This window comes from Sciurus carolinensis, chromosome 9 (assembly GCF_902686445.1).
Source record: "Sciurus carolinensis chromosome 9, mSciCar1.2, whole genome shotgun sequence".
Classification (NCBI taxonomy): domain Eukaryota; kingdom Metazoa; phylum Chordata; class Mammalia; order Rodentia; family Sciuridae; genus Sciurus; species Sciurus carolinensis.
In genome coordinates this window covers 127,716-146,394 of record NC_062221.1, presented here as the reverse complement: position 1 = coordinate 146,394, position 18,679 = coordinate 127,716, and the positions used below count along the sequence as shown (strand labels likewise).

At 49.1% G+C, this 18,679-nt stretch overlaps 1 protein-coding gene across 1 annotated transcript in view; it reads left to right on the top strand.

The window, feature by feature from the left end:
• The window catches only part of Wwtr1 (WW domain containing transcription regulator 1), a 125,032-nt gene that overhangs the window by 86,029 nt on the left and 20,324 nt on the right, over positions 1-18,679 (top strand). Inside the window, exon 3 of the mRNA XM_047563552.1 lies at positions 12,164-12,366. Coding sequence (XP_047419508.1) covers positions 12,164-12,366 — 203 coding nt within the window. The remainder of the gene's footprint in view (positions 1-12,163; positions 12,367-18,679) is intronic.

The following is an 18,679-nucleotide window of genomic DNA, read 5'->3' as shown; positions in this document are numbered from 1 at the left end:
TTACTGTAACGTATGGAATAATTCAGCGGTTTCCTGTGTAGCCCAAGCAGTGAGCTGGAAGGCGATTTCTGTCCCTCTGGAATGGAGGCCAGTCACAGGGCCCACCCTGCCCATGAGGCCCCCAGGACGGCTCCCTGTCCTCACCATGGGGGCTGCTCTGGCCTTGCACACTCCCCCTTATACCCGTGGCCTTGCAGTCTCTCCTTCTAAGATGTCCCCTTCACTGATTTCCACACGTCGTTAAGATGTGTTAGATCACACGTGGCCTCTGCGGAGAGGCCTCCGCACCCTCCTGTGGAACTTACCTCCACGTTTGTCCAAGCCCTGTTGCTAAAATGATGCTACTTATTTGCTATTGCTCGTCTCTTTTCACTGGACCCTGATTCCCGAGAGACAGGGACCTTGCTCTCTTGTGCCTCACTACCTCTAGTACCTCAGACCACTGGGGACGCACACTGGGAAAAACCCGGTGTGTCCTACTGTGCAAACACCACACTGTTAACATTCCCATACTTTTTCATTTCAAAGGCAGTTAGCTTCGGGGGGATACCATAAATCCTAATAGGATCTAGGGGTATAGTCTTCAGTGAAAGACATACATGCACAGATTCCCAAAACCTGGCATGTCATTTCTACCTGATTTCCTAATCCTACTACTCTGGTTAAATTGTTTTACTTTTTTTCTGGCCCAGTGCAAAACATACCACATTATTATCTTTTTTCATTTGATTTCTGGAAAATGCTCTTTTCTTAATTTGCATTTTTATGATTCCTTGGAAACTAATAATTTTATGTTTTATTAGAAATTATAAGTTCCCTTTCATAAATCGTAGGAGTCCTTTGACTGTCTCTTGGATTCTTAGTGTTTATTGTGTGACCTCTTTAAATAATGAAGACGTTTACTAAAATGGCATATTATGAAAAGGAAACTGATTAAAACCTAGCGGTTCTCACTGGTGACTTTTCCTCCGCTCTCTGATTCATTTTCTGAGGTTTAGCCTGGGTCTCCGTGCTTTGCACCTGGAGCAGTTTTAAAATCATTCAACAAAGCTAACCAATAAAAAGTGACCGTAAACTCTCTCCTGACTAATGAAAATAAATGCATGAATCAGAGTTTCCATTTCCTGCTGGGATAAAAGTATACCTATTGTCCGAAGGTAATAAAACAGTTTTGGCTGTGTTGCTATTGCCCAGCCATGGAATTAAATTCAGAATCACGAGGATGACTCTGTGAAGTGGCAAAGTGATATCTCCCTGGTTCCACTTTTCCCAAGGCGGGTTCTTGTTTGCTGACTTCACCAACTCTACCAGCGTACTTCCTGCAGTCCATTTTGGTAAATATGGAGATATCCCTTAATCAGATGGGATCTGGGTAGCACATTCTGGTGCTGTTTTAGCCAAAGGAAGATGGCTTCTTTACAGTGAAAGGATCCAAACCAACATGCCAGGAAGAGGCACGATTTCTTTTCTGGATTTTTCTGGATATAGTATAATGATGAGAACTGTCTGCTAAATCCTTCCAATGCCAATCAATGACCTTCAGGGTAAAGTATTTACTAGGAAAGTGTAAAAGCCAGTGTTAGGCCTTTCGGTCTCCCCACAGCAGAGCAGAGTGGCCACTTTTTTGCACAGGGTTTGTGGACTGGATCACTGTTTGTGTGGGCAGACAGGACGGCAGGTAGGAAGATCATTTCTTGGTGCTCAGTGTTCAAGAGTTCCTGAGAGTCAGTGCAGGGTGGGTTACGAGGCTGAAAGCGGAAGGCCCCTCGGTCAAGCCTTGCAGCACCTGGAGTGGTCTCAGGGCTAGAAGTGGTCAAGCTGGGCTGTGCAGCCAGGTGCCTCACTGCAGAGCTCTGTGCCTCATCAGCTGAGCCGGCGAGAAGTCCCCCATTGTCATTCTCACTCAGAACTGGAATAAAGGTTTCAGTGTGAAGTTGGGATAGTGCAACTTCTTGGTTTAATACTTTGCAGACTTTTGGAAGCAAATGCACCCTGATGTGAAAAGCTGCTTTTTTTTTTGCTGACCTTGTTGGACGGCTAATACTGTTTCTGGGAAATCAGAGAAACAAGCGACCCATTGTTGGCAAGAGCTGAGAGAGACATCAGGAAGGCGAGAGGCGCGTCTGCAGCCCTGTCTTCCCTTGGCTGTGTCGTGACTGAGTCAGGCTGGGCCGTGGCTGGGTTTTTCCTTCCACCTCTGTGGACATGTGTTTCCCATCAGCCAGGGCTGCGTGACACCTGACCGGCCAGCTCACACGAGTTAGGCTGTGGACCGCCCATAAGCAGGGAGAAGGCCCGCAGCTGTGCCCGGGCGCTCTCCTTGCTGACATAGCCTCGGCTCGGGGTGGCTGGGCTGCACGTAAGTCAGACGTGACTTACACCCGGACGCTTGGCGTCTTCTGGCTGTAGTTTGCGACTCCCGAACGCCATGTGGCCAGAATGGCTTTGCATCTGTCTGCTTCAGGATGAACCTTCTGAACTGTGAAATGTCACTGTTCAAGTTTATCTGATTTTGTCTTTTTAAAATTTTTCTAGACAATTAAAGAACAAAGTGCTGGACCGTTCTGTGTAAAACTAGATCCCACCCACAGGGTGTCCTCAAAAAGTGAGTCCTGTTGATTTCATTTTAAAAGGAAAGAAATTGATCAGATTAGTTGCATTAGACTGATTCAGGAGATGGGAAAAGGAAGCACCACTTACTCTCAGCAGCGCATTTCATTTAGCAGATATTTTTTGATTGCTGAGGGCGGGCAGGACGGCACGTGGTGGGCAACAGCCCCACACTCTGCAGGCTCTGGGGACTCCCAAGCTTTGTTGCAGGCCTGTCAGTCTGTGTGTGTGATTTGTGCTGAGTCATTTGACCTTTGGAGTTTCTTACATCTCTGAAATAAGTGGATTAGTTCAAATCATTGCTCTTAAAGTGTGTCCCCACCCCGTGCCAGGAACTCAGGGCGTGAGCAGTCGCTGAGCCCATCAGCGTCTAGTCTCAGAACTCTGCTTTTTCAAAATATTTTTAGAAATTTGTTTAAAATCTCAGTGTGACAGTTGGGAAATGCCGTAGTGAAAGCGAGCCCAAGAGAATTCAGAGAAGACCGTGGGGACTGCCGTCGCTTCTCCCTCCCTGCTGGCAGCCGCACAGGCCGAGCAGACTGCGGGAGGAGCCCCTGGATGCAGGGCAGCCCTGGCTCCAGGCAAGGTGTTGGGCTGGGGAGGATCCTTACTGAGAGACGCAGACCCCGGGCAGCCTGGGTTCCCGCGGTGCCAGGGTGTGGGGTCCAGACGTGGCCCCCAGGAAGAGTGCTGTGGGGCACAGGTGGACTGTGAACCAGAGGATGAGGCAGCACCAGGCAGGCACGGCGCTCTCGAGAAAAGGGAGCAGCGACTGGGATCCAGGACTCACTCAGCTACTCAGGGGGTAAGGAGTGGACACGGCGCAGCCTCAGAGAAGAGGAGTGTGCATGTGGGGGTGCGGATTTCCAGTTTGTTCTGTTTTCTCTTCTTCACAGTTATTTTAAATACACTCTACGGTGATCATCTTCACCATTAAATGAAACTGATATTTTGTTATTGATTTCTGACTCATAACCCTAAAGTTTATGGAAAACGAATTTAGGGCCTACTGTGTACATCAGTCAGATTTGAAATGCACCAGTCATATTTGTTCTTATTTTACGTTTTTAAAATGAGATTTGAGAAACATTAAAAAAAAAAAAAAAAGAACACTTTATAGTGTCTTTATACCATGAATGTTTCACACAATAAAATAGGAAATAACCAAACAGGTATAAAACTTACAGTAGATGAACCGTGTTCATTGAGAAATAGGTCATACTTTTCTATTTTTATAAGGAAAGAAGATCTATGTCATCATGCTGGTTCTGAGGGGCAGGGGAGACCTGGACCCTTCCCAGGACTTGTTGACACAGGGCACAAACCCGTCCCTCAGGAAGAGACTGGATCAGCGTTTCTCAGGAGAGCTGCGCTTGGGCTGAGCGGCTCTGTCCAAAGCCCACTGGGAACTGTTTTCCTGACTGATACAATGCAGCATCAAAAGCTGTACTTGATTTTTCTTTAAAAGTTAAGAAGTACGCAGATGTGTGATATTCCCGCTCTGTTATCAAGGACTGTGGATACAGAAGAAGCTGGCCTGGTGGTGCACACCTGGAACCCAAGGACTTGGGAGGCTGAGGCAGAGGACGCAAGATCAGCCTCAGCAACTCAGAGAGCCCCTGTCTCGAAAGAGAAGATAAAAGGGCGGGGAATGTGACTCCTTGGGAAAGTGCCCCTGGGTTCAATCCCTGGTACCGAAAAACAAATAAAAACAAAACAGAAAAAACCAACCCAAACAAAAAGAGGGCCTCTGCCTGGTCATGGTCCAGGAGGACCAGGAGGACACCCTGATAGCCAGTCTTCATTGCCTGACCTTAGTTCTAAAGAGCGAATGGTTGTTTCTTACTGAGGCCTAGTTTTCTTCTAAGAGAACATACTAGGTAGAAATAGAATTGTGGATTTCGTTGCTGTGAGGTAGCCTAGAGCCTTGGACAGGCACAGGTCCAGGGTGACAGGCCAGCCCTGCGCTAGGGACTTCTGCCGAGTTGGCACTGGAAGTCCTTTGAGGTTTCCCTCAGTTCCAGGCAAGCCGGGATGCTGGTCACTCTCTGCAGCAGACCTCGGGTCAGCGTTTGGAGAGAGGGGACAGAGTGGGGTGATGGGGAAGCACCCAGCCCCGCCTCGGGTACTGCATTTAGTTCCTTAAAGGTGTTTATGATGTGACAGATTAAACTGAGCCTACATGTCAAACTGAATTAAATCCCGTTCTAAGGAAGAAGTTCCCCAGATCACAGATCACGTACATTATCCAGCGTGTGCATTTGAATGCTGTGTTTACCTGTGTTGAGAACATGCCATTCCTCATCCCACTCTCAGAAGAATGATGTCAGAAGGATTGTTGGAGCACTCGATGTTGTTTTATCACAGCAGATGGGGAAAAATATCCTGAAATACGATTTTGAATATGTAGAGCTAAAGTTTGGCTTACCCCCTGTGAAAACTGATAAAGTTAAGCCATCTGTGAAATTTTCTTGTTAATCAGCATTTGCTTATGGAACATTTCAGCAGACATTTTTGTAGTTTTTCACAACCCTTGCTTTCCCTGTATTTTTAATTTTTTTTATTTGATTAATTTATTTATTTGAGATGAGTCTCGCCGTGTTACCCAACTGGGCCTGGAACTCCGAGCTGAGTCATCTTCCTGCCTGAGCCTGGGGGGGAGCTGGGATTACAGGGGTGACCGCAGCATGGCTGTGTATTTAGTTTTGCTTTATTTTTGCTTTTGTGTCTTGCACAGTGGTACCTAACACTTAGACTCATACACTATTTGTTAACATCTGGTTGCTGTTTTCCAGTCTCTAGCCGAGTTCTGAGTAGCTGCTTGATTGATTTCAAAGAGCTAAGCAGATAGTAGGCGCTTCATAAATGTTAATTCATATTGGTTCCACTCATAATTCAACATTCTGCCAAGACGTCTGTGAAGTCGCCAGCGTTTCTTAGTATCCTCAGGACCAGGAGCACTTGCAGGGCTGTGACCTGGGCTGCTTGGAACACGTCCTGCAAGTTTGACAAGTGCCCCACCCTCCCCTCCCTCTCAGAAAGTACCTTTTAGCATTTTAAAAGCTCTAAGAGGCCCTGCAGTAATAAAGGCTTGTAACTTTATTTAGTCCAACAATTCAGAATCTTATTTGACCACTGGACACATCTGGAAGCAACTTTTTTTTTTTAGTTTAATATCTATTTGTTTCCATGGAACACGTTATAGACCATATTTCCTTTTGAATATTACATCTGTTTTTATATATCCTATAAAAACTAATTAAACGACTATCGAAGACGCGTCGCCCAGCATGGTTCCTGGTATCCTCTGGGCACAGGGAGTGTGTGTACGAGTTGTGCTGTGTTCTTTAGAGCAGTTTCAGTCTTACTGCACCCGTTTCTCCTATTGTTGAATCTTACACTCAGATCTGTGTCTGTCATAATCAGTGAACCAGTAGGGACACATTATCACCAAGTGGATCTGTGCTTTACCCAGATTGGTCTTCACCTGCTGCCCTTCTTGATCCGGGGTCCCTTACACGCACCACGTCACCCCTGCTCTTCCTACCTCCTCAGATGCTTCTGGATACGACCCTTTCTTTGACTTGCCTTGTTCTTGATGACCTTGATAATTCGAGTACTGTTGGGCATTTTGTAAGCTTCCCTTTCTTTGGGATTTGTCTGATTTTTGTTTTCCTCTCATGATCAGACTGGATTGTGGGTTCTGGGGAGGACGAGCACAGTCCTTAATGGCACGTTAAAGAGTACGGTTCTCATCACTCGGCGTCAGGGGCACAAGCCGTCTCTGGGCCTCGTGGCTGTTGGTGCAGATCCTGACCACATGGCCGAGGTAGATTTTCAGGTTTCTCCAGAATAAAGTTCCCTCCCTTCCCGCTCAGTGCCGTGTCTTTGGAATAGTCTGTTTGCAGGTGTGTTCCCCTTTCCTGTCAAGACTGTGCATCTGCTTAAGTACTTGGAATTCTTCGACACCAGGGCCTTGTCTCTTCTCCCATGTATTTACTCATTCCGCTATTTGTTTCTATCAGCGTAGGTGCCGTGGGGACCACATTTTTCTTGAACTTGTGAACCATGTGTGAGACTCCCCATTCCTGGCAGGGCAGAAGTGCAGAGCTGCCCTGGAGAGAGGCCTTTCCCATTGGCTTAAAGGGCGCTGTGCCTCCGACACGTGGCTTAGGAGCTGAGCTGGCAGTGCCAGGGCAGAGCCGCCTCGGGCGCAGTGACCAGGGACCCAGAGCTGACTGCAGGCGGTGCTCTTTGCCCTCCCAGGCCCGCGTGGGAATTGGAGAGGAGGGGTGGAGGCCGTGAAGCAGGGCTTAGGTGACTTCTGCCGCTGGGGTGCTGACTTCTCTTCCATCACCTACCTAGAGCCAGCCCCATGCTGGCCCCTGGGGGGTTTTGTAGTTAAGCCTGAGCTTATGGTTTCGTTTCCTTCTGGCTTCGTGTATGTGTGTGAGTGTAACCAAAGCCTGTTTTAAAGTGAGGGAAGCAAGCCCAGGACACAGCAGCGAGCCGCTGAACCTCCCCAGGGCCACGAAGACGCTTGTCAAACATTCCCGGAGGCGCGCCGGGCAGCCCCTGGTTTCCTGGCCTCCCTGGCCGTCTGCAGCTCCTCGCCTGGGGAAGCTGCCAAAGCACTTTCTCCATGAGCCGTTGCTCTCTGTTCCCTGGCTGCAGAAGGCAGAAGTTCAGGAGCAAAGCCTTTACCTTCCGCACGATGCCGGGCTCTGCCTGGACCCAGGGACTTCCACTCTTGGCTTTGCAGAAGTGACCGGGGCATGGCGGGCACGCTTCAGAGGGTGCCTCAGTGCGCACTGCCCCACGAAGCCATGGCCAGAGGGTCCTGTCGTGAGAGCAACCTGCCCCACTGGCTCTCAGGCCGTTGTCGGCTTCACCGAGGCCTTGGATCACAAAGACCTTTGTATCTCAGATGCTATAGAGTCTGTTTTTCTTGGTGTTTTCTTTTATATCAAATAATGCCAATAAAAAGCATGTTTTTATCAATCTCTGAATAGAAGAAAAAGTCAATCACAAAAGAGAAAAGAACAAGAAGAAAAGGAAAGGGAGATGAAAAAGAAAAAGATTGATGGGGGTCTAAATTTAAATTCTGACTCTCTTGGAAAGAAATTAAAAAAAGAAAAAGATGTCTTGGCTTCAGTCTTGCTGCTTTGCTGCTTCGGTGAAGGTCTCTGCTGTTGGGTCATTCCGTTCTGTGGGGACCGGCGAAGGCCTAGAACCGACAGGTGTTTCGCCTTTTTGAGGCAGTTTGTGGCTGTCTGCCCGTAACCCAGCTCGGCCTCAGATACTGCATTTGGAATACTCTGTGGCCTTTTCTCTTTCTTCTTGTTTTCTCCCTGAAATGTTCTGGAACATTATCCCGAGGAGTATTTGTTCATCAGAGTCTAATGTTTTTCCTTCCCTGATCTCCTGGGGGCTGCGTTTCTGCCTTGGGCCTCCCGCGCCCCCATTGCCTCTGAGTGGCTGAAATCAGCTCAGCCACCAGTGAAGGTGAGGAGCCCCCGTCTCCAAGAAGGCCCAGCAACAGCTGGAACTCAAACAGAGTGCAGAGCACGCAGCTGCACCCGGCTTCCAAACTCAAACAGAGAGTGCAGAGCACGCAGCTGCACCCGGCTTCCAGGACACCCTCTGGCAGCCAGGGCTCTCTGTCTCTGGGCCTTGGTCTCCTTCCACACAGAGGTTGCACCAAGTGGACTTTTAGTTGTCCCCGCCCCTTTCTTGTTTTGTTTTGCCCTGTGGTTTTGTTTTCTACTTTTCATTTTCATTTGTGTTTTACTAAGTGTTGAGGTTTGGCTGTGAGCCATGCCCCAGAAGCCCCTCTGTAGCGCAGGGAGGTCAGAGGTGAGATGATGGACCCAGAGCGCTGTCTCCCGTCACTCCATCCCAGTTTGGGTGGACTGACTGTGGGCGGGTGGGGCTGGCTGGGGAGGGGTCACCACATCCTGGAAGGGTGCATCTTCCCTTGGGCCCCTCCGTTCTCTCTGCTCTCAGACCCTGCTGTGAGCTAGGCGGCTTTCCCCTGCTGGGTCCTTCCCCCATGATTTCCTGACTCATCTTGAGCCCAGAGCAGTAGACTGAGACCTCGGAAACCATGAGCCCCAAATAAACTTTTTCTCCTCTAAGTGTTCCTGTCCTCGGGTATTTTGGTCACAGCGACGCCAAAGCTAACAGAAAACAATAAGCGTTAGGGCATGTGGGGAAACTTCAAACAGAGCAGAACAGGAAAAGGAAGATCCCTTGTCCGGATACTCGGTTTCCTGTCCAGAGGCTCCACTGTTCTCAGTTGCGGGCGGATGCTTCTGGAGGGCAGTGCTGCATGTTTGTAATGGGCCCCTCCTTTTCCAGCCACAAATAGTACCGAGCCCAAACACATGCTTCTGCGCCTTGGGGCTTTGCCCCTGTTGCGCGTGTTTCTGAGATTGTGGGACAGAACGCCCACAGGATTCCCTCACTCTTTGGAATGACTGTGCGGGCTGTCTCTGAAGGTGCAGCCCATGCTCCCTCACCGGTGGTGTTAGGATCAGCATCGTCGTGTGCCGTTGTGAACAGGACCGTGGTGAATGTCTTGTGGTGACTGTGCTCTGTTGGCTTTGAAAACAAAACCATTGTCTGAGTTCAGTTCTTCTCCAGACTCTACAGTTGGTGGCTTGTCTAAATGGTAGAGTCTGGACTGAGTGGAAGGACCCAGCAGCTCCCCTATTCCTTCCTGCAATGTCTCCAGCAAGGGCTGGGTTTTGCAGATGAGCAAGGGTGTTGTGTGGGAAGAGCTCTTCTCCTAGTCTTACACTCCCCCAGGTAAGAAATCAGACATGAATAATGTCTTGGAGAGTTTCCGGTTGCTGTGTGGAGTTGAGGACCCAGCACAGTGCTTGCTTCCACATTTTGTCTAGGGACAGTCCTAGGGGAAGTCGCTGAAGACAGTCCCACTTGAATTTGAAGTTCCCAGATCCAAGTCATTTTTTAAAAATATTTCAAAGCTTCTGGTTTATAAAAACTTAATGCAGGATTAACAGCCTGTGCTTCTGGGTATTTCTAATATTGAAAATATTGCACATTTTTTTTGTTTATAGTAGTTACATGAGAAAAACAGGACCATACGTTTCTAAAGGTTCAGAAATGTCTGTCCCTTGAAATGACCACGATTCTCCCCTCCCCGGCTTGCCCTGGGTTTCCTGGATCATACCCTCTGCGTGTCTGGGTTTGCCTTACTGGAACCTGCATTTGAGCGAGGCTTCCCCAGGACGCCTCGAGTGCACAGCCCTTGACCTCCCCGCCAGCCGTGAGCTGAGGTGGTGACTCTGCTCTAGCAAGCTCTGGAAGGGACCCAGACTTTGCAGTTATTTTGGCATCAACTAGAACTGTAGGGTTTTTTCCCATCTTCAGTTCTCAAACTAGGAGTATAAGAAGTAGCTGACTGTATCCATCCACTCATGCTCACGATTCACAAATTCAACATGAGTGTTGCCTGTGTGCTCGCTACATGAGATACACGTGATACGCGGGCGATCGGGGCACCATGCGTCCATTCAAGGAAATTCAGTCAGAAGATGGTTTCACATGATACACGCAGTAAGTGGAAGGTTTGAAGTGTTTAACTTTGGGGGCTACAGCTCAGTGGTATACTGTGTGTTTAAAAGATAAGGCCAGCCGGGCACAGTGGTGCACACCTGTAATCCCAGTGAGTTGGGAGGCTGAGGCTGGAGGATTGCAAGTTCAAAGCCAACCTCAGCAACTTAGCAAGACCCTAAGAACTTAGTGAGACCCTGTCTCAAAATACCAAATAAATAAATAAATAACTTATTATTATTATTATTATTTTTAATTTTAAGGGTTGGTTCAGTGGTTAAGTACCCCTGGGTTCAATCCCTGGTACCAAAAACAAAAAAAATAAAAACGTAAAAAAGGGCAGGGTCCTGGGTTCAATCCTCAGCACCAATAAATAAATAAATATATTTAACTCTTAGAACTTAATTAAAATATGTGCATATTTTTATCTTTAAAGTAGTGATACAAAATATAGAAAAAATTGAAGTTGTTATTTTTTTCTCAGATATGAAATAAGTATATAAAGTGATAGCTTGCTGTCTTTGGCCCTGACCTGAAAGCAGATGTACTGAAAACATGGTTGTCTTCATTACATATTAACCAGGCTGAAGTTAAACAAATCTGACTGGCGAACTCCTGAAAAACTAGAAACTCCGCCCCCCCCTTTTTTTTTTGAGACAGGGCCTCCCTCAGGCTGGCTTTGAACCCCCAGACTCCAGGAATCCTCCTGCCTCAGCTTCCCAAGTAGCTGGGAGTACAGGCACGCACCACATCTAGCGTAGCACTTTCTAAGATGTCTGTGTGTGGGGGTGGCAATTATGGAATTTATTAAAGCATTAAAACTTTGCTGGGCTGGGGAGATAGCTCAGCTGGTAGAGTGCTTGCCTCGCAAGCACAAGGCCCTAAGTTCCATCCCCAGTACTGCAAAAAAAAAAACAAAAAACAAAAACCAAAACTTTGCTTTTTTATTTTTTATTTTTTTCTTATTAAATTGAAGTTGTTTGGGGACATGCTGGAGAGCGATCTTGGTCAGATGTTGTTGTATTGTGTGCCCGTATGAATATGTAGCAACAAATCCCATCGTGTCACAGCGGGTGTGAGAAGTAACGCACCAGATCCCTGTACACTGTGCCCTGTGTTCTCCATGGTAACAGAGGAAGCTGCAGTGCCCGCTGCTCACCTGATGCAGGCCTTCTCACCCTTCCCCAGCTCCATTCAGAGTTCCCCAGTGGTGAGCGGGCTGTGGTCCCAGGTGGAACCCTTGCCTGGCACGCGCAAGCCATGCACCCCTGTGCCCAGCTTGGAACTGCTTTCCGAGCGTGAAGGTCTCTATGCTGAAATTTAAATGCAAACTAAGCACTGCCATTGCCTTTGTCCATCAAATGTGTTCAGCATCTGAGTGTAGTTTGTCTCTCACGGAATTTCCCCTTTGTAAAAACAAACATGTGTTGTTCTCAGTCAGATACTTGTTCCTGTGTCCTGCAGACTTCTTGGGCGTGTCCCTTTTTAACAAAGCATCCCCGGGCCCCTCCTTGCGCGTGAGTTTCAGATCCAGCTCTGGTTCACGTGCTGCTCTCCGTTTACTGCGCCCGTGGTGATCTTGTGTGCCACCCCAGGGCCCTGCATACGGAGAAAGTGCACTCGCACACCGCTGGAGGCCCTGCGGACTCATAATCGGCGATGACCTTTGTGGACTCCACTTCATTTGCCATTGTGTTCTGTGTAAGGCTTAAAATGTACTCTGAACACAGGGAAGGTGTGAAGTAAGATTTTTAACAGAAAAAAAGCCAAGACTAGATCAAGAGTGTGGGCCAGTGTCTGCCCCTCCATGAATTGAATTAAGGTGATGATTATTTAAGTAGTAATGATTAACAGAAAAGTGCTGTGGAAGGAATCTCAGGAATCTGCTCCACAGCACACTGCCTTCTGCTGGTCTCCTTCTGATAGGCCTTGCAGGCCCTGGTCACTGATCTCCCGTGTGTTCTTCCTGCAGTGATGAGTCACCAACACCAGCAGCAAATGGCGCCCAACTCCCTGAGCCAGCAGAGCCGCGCTTCTCAGAACCCAGCTGCGGGGCTCATGGGCATGCCCAGCGCCCTGACCACGCAGCAGCAGCAGCAGCAGAAGCTGCGGCTGCAGAGGATCCAGATGGAGAGGGAGAGGATCAGAATGCGCCAAGAGGAGCTCATGCGGCAGGTAGGCCTTGGTGTGTCTGGTGAGCTCTGTGCCCTGGTGCAGGGATGAGGGCAGGCGTCTTTTCCTTCAGGACACGCTTCCTTCCTCTGGAAGCACTGGAGGCCAGCGCCCTGCCCCCAGCCTCCTGTTAGAGTGGGTGTCCCTCCCAGCCTCTGTACTGTCGTCGGAACCAGACTTCAGAGCACTAGCTCTGGCTGCGTCCGCATGGCGGCCTTTGGCTTCCTCTGCTAGTGTTTAGAGAGCAAGTAGAGAACATGTCCCGCTGTCCACGGCTGTGCAGCAAATCCGCCTAACACCTAGCGGCCCAGGTCAGCCATTTCATTGTCTCACACCATTTTGCAGGTTGGGAATTTGGAAAGGGCCCAGCTGGGCTCCTTTTCCCCTGTGTGGCACTGAGGGCCACGTGGTGGTCGTCACCTGGACGGTGGGATGGTCCAGAGGGTCCAAGATGACTCCGGTCAGGGGTGTGGCACTGTGACGAGGATTCAGGAAGCCTGGGCTTGCCTGGACTGAGGCCTGGCTATTGGCGAGTGGCGTCCACAGCATGGCAGTGTGAGAGCAGTCACTGCATGCTGGCCTGGGTCCCCAGGAGAAGCCGAGGGGCCCAGGAAGGCCCTGCCAGTGCCAGAGGACGGCTCTGTGTGTCACGGTGCCGCCTGTGCCGTGTTCTTGGTGGGAAACGTCACAGTGCCGCGTGTGCCGTGTTCTTGGTGGGAGCACTCACAGAGGCCCCTGGGTGAACAGAGAGCCCAGGGCAAGTTCCCGGGAGGCAGTGGTGCCTGTCACGCATCCATCTGGTCTACCACAGAGCGTGAACGAATTGAGGAGAATGAGCAGAGACCGCGAGTCCTCCGGACCCTTCTGCACGGACGAGGGCCTGGGCTGCCGCTGGGCTCTTGTGTGCCTTGCCCCACGCACCCCTCACTCCCTGGTCAACAGAATGCTGCTGTGTGTCCTCCTGGGTTAGGCTCAGCCCCGTCCTTCAAACACGAACCCAAGAGAACCCCGTTTCTCCCTGCTTTAGTGACTTGCTCTGTGGCAGAACAGCTTGCTTTCTTCTTTCTTCCTTTTTCTTTCTTTCTTTCTTTCTTTCTTTCTTTCTTTCTTTCTTTCTTTCTTTCTTTCTTCCTTTTTCTTTCTTTCTTTCTTCCTTTTTCTTCCCTTTTTTCTTTCTTTTTAATGATTATTTCATTTTATTTGTTTATTTTTCGCAGTGCTGAGGCTGGAACTGGGTTCCATGCTAGGCAAGCGCTCGGCCCCTGAGCCACAGCGCAGCCCCGGAACAGTACTCTGTCTGCGGTGTGCTGAACTCACATCACCCACCTCTGCAGGTCTCATACGTTTTCCTGGCTACATCTTAGGGAGAAAAGCTTCAGGTTATTGTTCTGTCTTCAGACGTTGCTTTGTGACTCAAGGGAGGCAAGATACATGACGAGTGTGCTTTTGCTGCTTTAAGGGACTAGTGCTCTGCCTGTTCCAGAGAGCTTTCTAGTGGGGAGTCTCAGAGGTGTCAGGGTGAGCGCTTGGAAAAATATCCAGTGACTGCCACAAACGACTGGTGTATTCCTATCAAGTAAATCCTGGGACACAGGAGTCTCTACTGCGTGAGGCTGGAAGGACACGGTGAATTGAAATCCCTTCTAAGAGGTGGCTTTGGAGAACGGGAAGTGACTGGAGTGTGCCCTGCTGCTGAGCCTCCCCGCAGAGCCAGGAGGTAGCTCCAGAGGGGCTGGCTGCCTCCCCCACCCTGAGGCCTTCTGCTCAGACGCTCAGGCCGTTTCAGGGCAACAGTTGTTGACACCATTTTTAGATACACAGGATCATGTTTCTTGGCAGGAAATACCGAGTTATTGTTTTCTGTTTGGGTGACGATTCTATTTACCACATTGTGGTAGCATCCGTAGGTTCTCTGTTAGGTTGTAGTTCCCTGAGCTTTGATGCCTTGTGTGTGCGTGAGACCCATTTCAGAGAAGGACTTGCTTCTGTTTTGCCTCCTTGCTGTTTCTTTCTCTTGCCCCGCCTCCTTCTTTCCCACAGAAAGGATGTCTGGGAAGGGGTGGGAAAAAGCGTCCCAGATTGTTTCCTGATCCCAGCTGTAGGTGCTTTTGAGCCACAAGATAATATTGCTGGCTCGTGTTACAGAGACGTCCACCGCGCTCCTTAAATGCTGACCCCTGGAGGCTGTGGCACTGAACCATCTTGCTGCATCGTGGTGAGCAATTCCCCATGGAGCCCAGTGAGGAGGAGAGGCTGTCCATCTGCCCAGATTTGCTGGAGGCCCCCCGCTCAGCCTCAACTGTGTGTGTGTGTGTGTGTTTTGTTGGGAGGAGATGGAATGGATGGTTCCGATGGCTTTTAGTGTTTGTTGTTGGACTTTTTGGTCCTGGAAGCCTTTCTCCCCCTATCCCAAAGCAACATGCCCCACTGTGTGCCAGATTTTCTCCGAGGCTGTGTAATAGTGGTGTGGGAGGAGGGTCCTGTTGTAGTTTCTGAGCGCTTGTCGGGATGTCTGGTTCAGTTATGGCTGGTCTGTATCATTTTGGTGGGCGCTTTGACTTCTTTCTTTTGGTGACTTTTCTGCTTCTCTCTTTGTACCTGAGCCAGGGCGCCCATCAGATAGAAATCTGCAGGCCGGGGCAGAGCGACCCCATGAGACTGGAAAGTCATCTGTAGACTGGCATTTGTTCGTTCGTCCCGCCCTTGGCCTTGGTCATGGCAGCTGCCTGGGGAGCCTGTGCTTGGGGGCAGTTTGTGGTGACCTGCTGTTCTTGCCTGGAGGAGATCCCTGGTTGTACAGCCTGTCTTCCGGGGCCCTGGTCCTGCAGGCGGGCCCACCTCCTGCAGTTCTACCCAGGGAGAGTCTCCAGCAGAGGCCTGCGCTGTGCTGTCTCTACAGGAATCGAGTAGGGAGGTGGCGAAATTTGATAAGTAGAAGAGTTTATTCCCTGATTCCTGGACATCACTGCTTTTGCGCATTCCCGTCGTTCCTGAATGACAGGGTGGATGTGGCAGGCCTGCAGGTCCCGTGCAGATCTCAGTCGCCCTCCCGCTGCCTTCCTGCTCCTCACCCGCCTGCACCCTCTGACCTGGACGTCACCATGCCAGGGGTCAGGTGTGAGCTCACTGGCACTAGATGGACTCCTGTCAGGATTCTAACAAAATGGGTTTAAGGACCAGTCGATAACAAATTTAAAGCGAAGCACCGTTATTTCAGGATGGAAGCTCATTTCTTTTCATTCGTTCCTTCCTTTATCTCCTCCCTCATTCATTTAGCCGATTCTATATCGTAGGAAGTAATAGAAAGACAATGGGACATGGCTATCTCTGACTTCGGAGCAGGCTAATTAGACCTCATGTGAGTTGTAGTCGGAGAAGTAAGTTGACCATTCCCTCCTTCGTGAGCGCCCGTGGTTGCCACCCTAACTCTCATTATAGGGGCTCTCTGAGCCAGACACACCAGACTGCTGTGAAAGTGGCAAGAGACGCTTCTTTATCTCTTTCCAGTGACCCTCAGACCAACAGGCTATTAAACAACTACAGAATGAGTGGATCAAGGTGCCAGAGAGGCTTGGTAGTTCTTCTGATTAGCAATCTTAACTAGGAGACCCTCCTTAAATATGGTCATTACAATTCCTCAAGGGCTCTGTAGCAGTGGAGTTGAGCTGCTTCTTTCTGATAACTGATGAATTATCTCAGGACGTGACAGGTACTCCAAACGCAGGGCACCTTGGAGCTCTAGAAGGTCGTCAGGTCTAAGCTCAGCATCATCAGATAGTGGATCTTCCCCAATTTCAACAGAAATCTACCACAGGTAGAATAGTGAATTTTGGGGAAAGCCATTCTCCATGTGTGTGGCACATACAGTTCCATCTACCTACCTATTCATTCCTCCACCCATCTGTCCATCCATGGGGGGTCGACCCAGGACCTCACACCTGCCGGGCGCGGGTTCTGTCCCCGAGCCCCGTCACCAGCCCTTTTTATTTAGTTCTGGGGACCTCCCTGAGTCGTGCAGGCTGGCTTTCTTGAACTTGCCATCCTTCTGCCTCGGCCTTCCAAGCAGCCAGGATCACAGGCATCCACCACCACACCCATCAGAAGAGAGCGATTCTTAGTTCAAGTTTACTTTTCTTTCATCTTTATTCCTGGCAGAGTTTTATTTTAACCTGATTTCCCAAAGACTGCACTGTAGCTTCAGAATTATTTAAAAAAATGGCAACTGAGAAAAGAAAGCTTTTTTTTTTTTTTTTTTTTTTTGGCACTAGGGATTGAACCCAGGGAAGTTCTATTACAGAGCTACGTCTCCAGCCTTTTTAATTTTTTTATTTTGAGACTGGGTCTTGTCGAGTTGCCCAGGCTGACCACCAACTTGTGATCCTCCCACCTTGGCCTCCCAAGTTGCTGGAATTACAAGGTGTGTACCATTGTGCCATCAAAGAAAGCGATTCGTAGTCGAAGGTTGACTTTCCTTTTATCTCTCTTTTTTTTTTTAAGAAAGAAATTGGAATTTTGTTTTTAGAAGGTTTTGAACTAGAATTTTTTTAAAGGATTTAAATATAATTTACAGAATTACTCTTTAAGATAAAACACAGCAGTTTTGCTAAGTTAAAGAAGACAGAACAGAAAAACTATTTGCATGTTTCCGTTTACGTGACGTTCTGGAAAAGACAAACCGTGGGCACAGAGCAGAGGAGCGGGGCTGGGCACGCAGGAGGCCTGGCACACGGGCAGCCCGGGACCTGGCTGGTGCCGGCGCAGTTCTGGATCTTGGTCTTGGTAGCTGCTTCACAACTCTGCACTTGCTCTTAGTTCAGAATGGTACAGAACAAAGAGTGAATTTCACTGGATGTAAATAATAAGAAGAAATGAAATTATCACAAAAAAAAGGCCAAACACATATACATTGTACAAAAGATACAAAATGCTCAAAAACAAAAACATTATACTCACCCATACTCTAGAGAATGGCTGTAAAGATGTTGGTGGTTTCTTTCTACTTCTTTTGTACATTTCTCTGTGTCCTTTGTGTCTTAAAAGAAAATTGGTGGCTTATTTTAATACTGTTTTGTTTCGTCTTCTTTCTCATCTGAGGAAGCCATTTACTCCGTACCTGCCTGTGAGTTGAGCCGGGACTGGGTCTGAACCCGTCCTGAGTGTCTGGGCTCCTTCCTACAGCAGCTGGACAGGCATTTCTAAACACCGCGAGCCACACAAGCCTCAGAGACTAGAATGCTCCATTGTTGCAGCTTAAAATTCTGCATAGCTTTTTCTCAGTATTCTGAAAGGCAGCTTTATCAGGTGAAATGGAGAATTTCAGCCACTGGTACAAAATTGAGAAACAGATATCCCAGTTTTTATTTACCCAGCTAGAAGAAGTTTCTTCACATGAAAACACACACGTGGCTTTATCTGAGAAGGATATTTCTTCCTAAGTGCTTTATTCATTTAAATATAAAGTTTTGGGGGAAGCGCTGGAAGGTTTTGACCCTGTGGACTTCCTGTTAACCCTCAGGGCCTGAAGGACCAGGCCGGCTCCCCTTCCCTGCTCCCTGGGCCACACTGCTGAGAAACCGTTACTATTCTCAAGCAAATTCCACACCGTTTTTCCCCATCCTTTCCTTAATTGGGACTGGAGACAGGAGAACGTAGCTTGTCAAACAAAAATGCTGACTAAGCCTGGCCTCTGGTTGCCAGGGCAACGGGGACAGGAAGGAGGGAGGCGAGGAATCTTGGCAGGCTCCTGCTGGACCTGACTGGCAGCCGGCCAGCTGTCCCACCCGCCGGCTGGGAGCAGCCCTGGTCTGGGGAAGGTTCTGTTTCCATCAGGAGAACAGCCATTAGAGAGGTTAGGGAGCGTCAGGGCCTAGCAGACCCCGTAGCGTGAGCGCTGACCACTCCACAGTCTCGCCTTTGGAACCCAGGACCCAGCATTGAGGAAGACGTTTCACAGAGTCAGGTTTCAGAGTCGCCTGGGATGCCGAGGTCAGCTGGTCACCATCTAGCAGCCCCTCAGCCCCTCCGTAGAGGCTCGGCTCTTTAATTTCACTGGTCCGGGTATGCGTTCAGCAGATGTCCTGGGCACCAAGCGTGTGGCAGTGAGCAGACCTGCCCCACCTTCCTGGAGCCTCCCTTCCGGCCCTTGTGAAGCGCTGTGTCCTTACACGTCCCAGAAACAGCCTATTTTCCGATATGGCCTGCCGTTCCCTTCTTGAGGAAAGACACGGATTCAAGTCTTTAAAAACAACTCCTTTCATTCACACCAACATGTTGTCTACGACAAATAGATGCATTTTTGGCAGTTAAAATAAAAAAC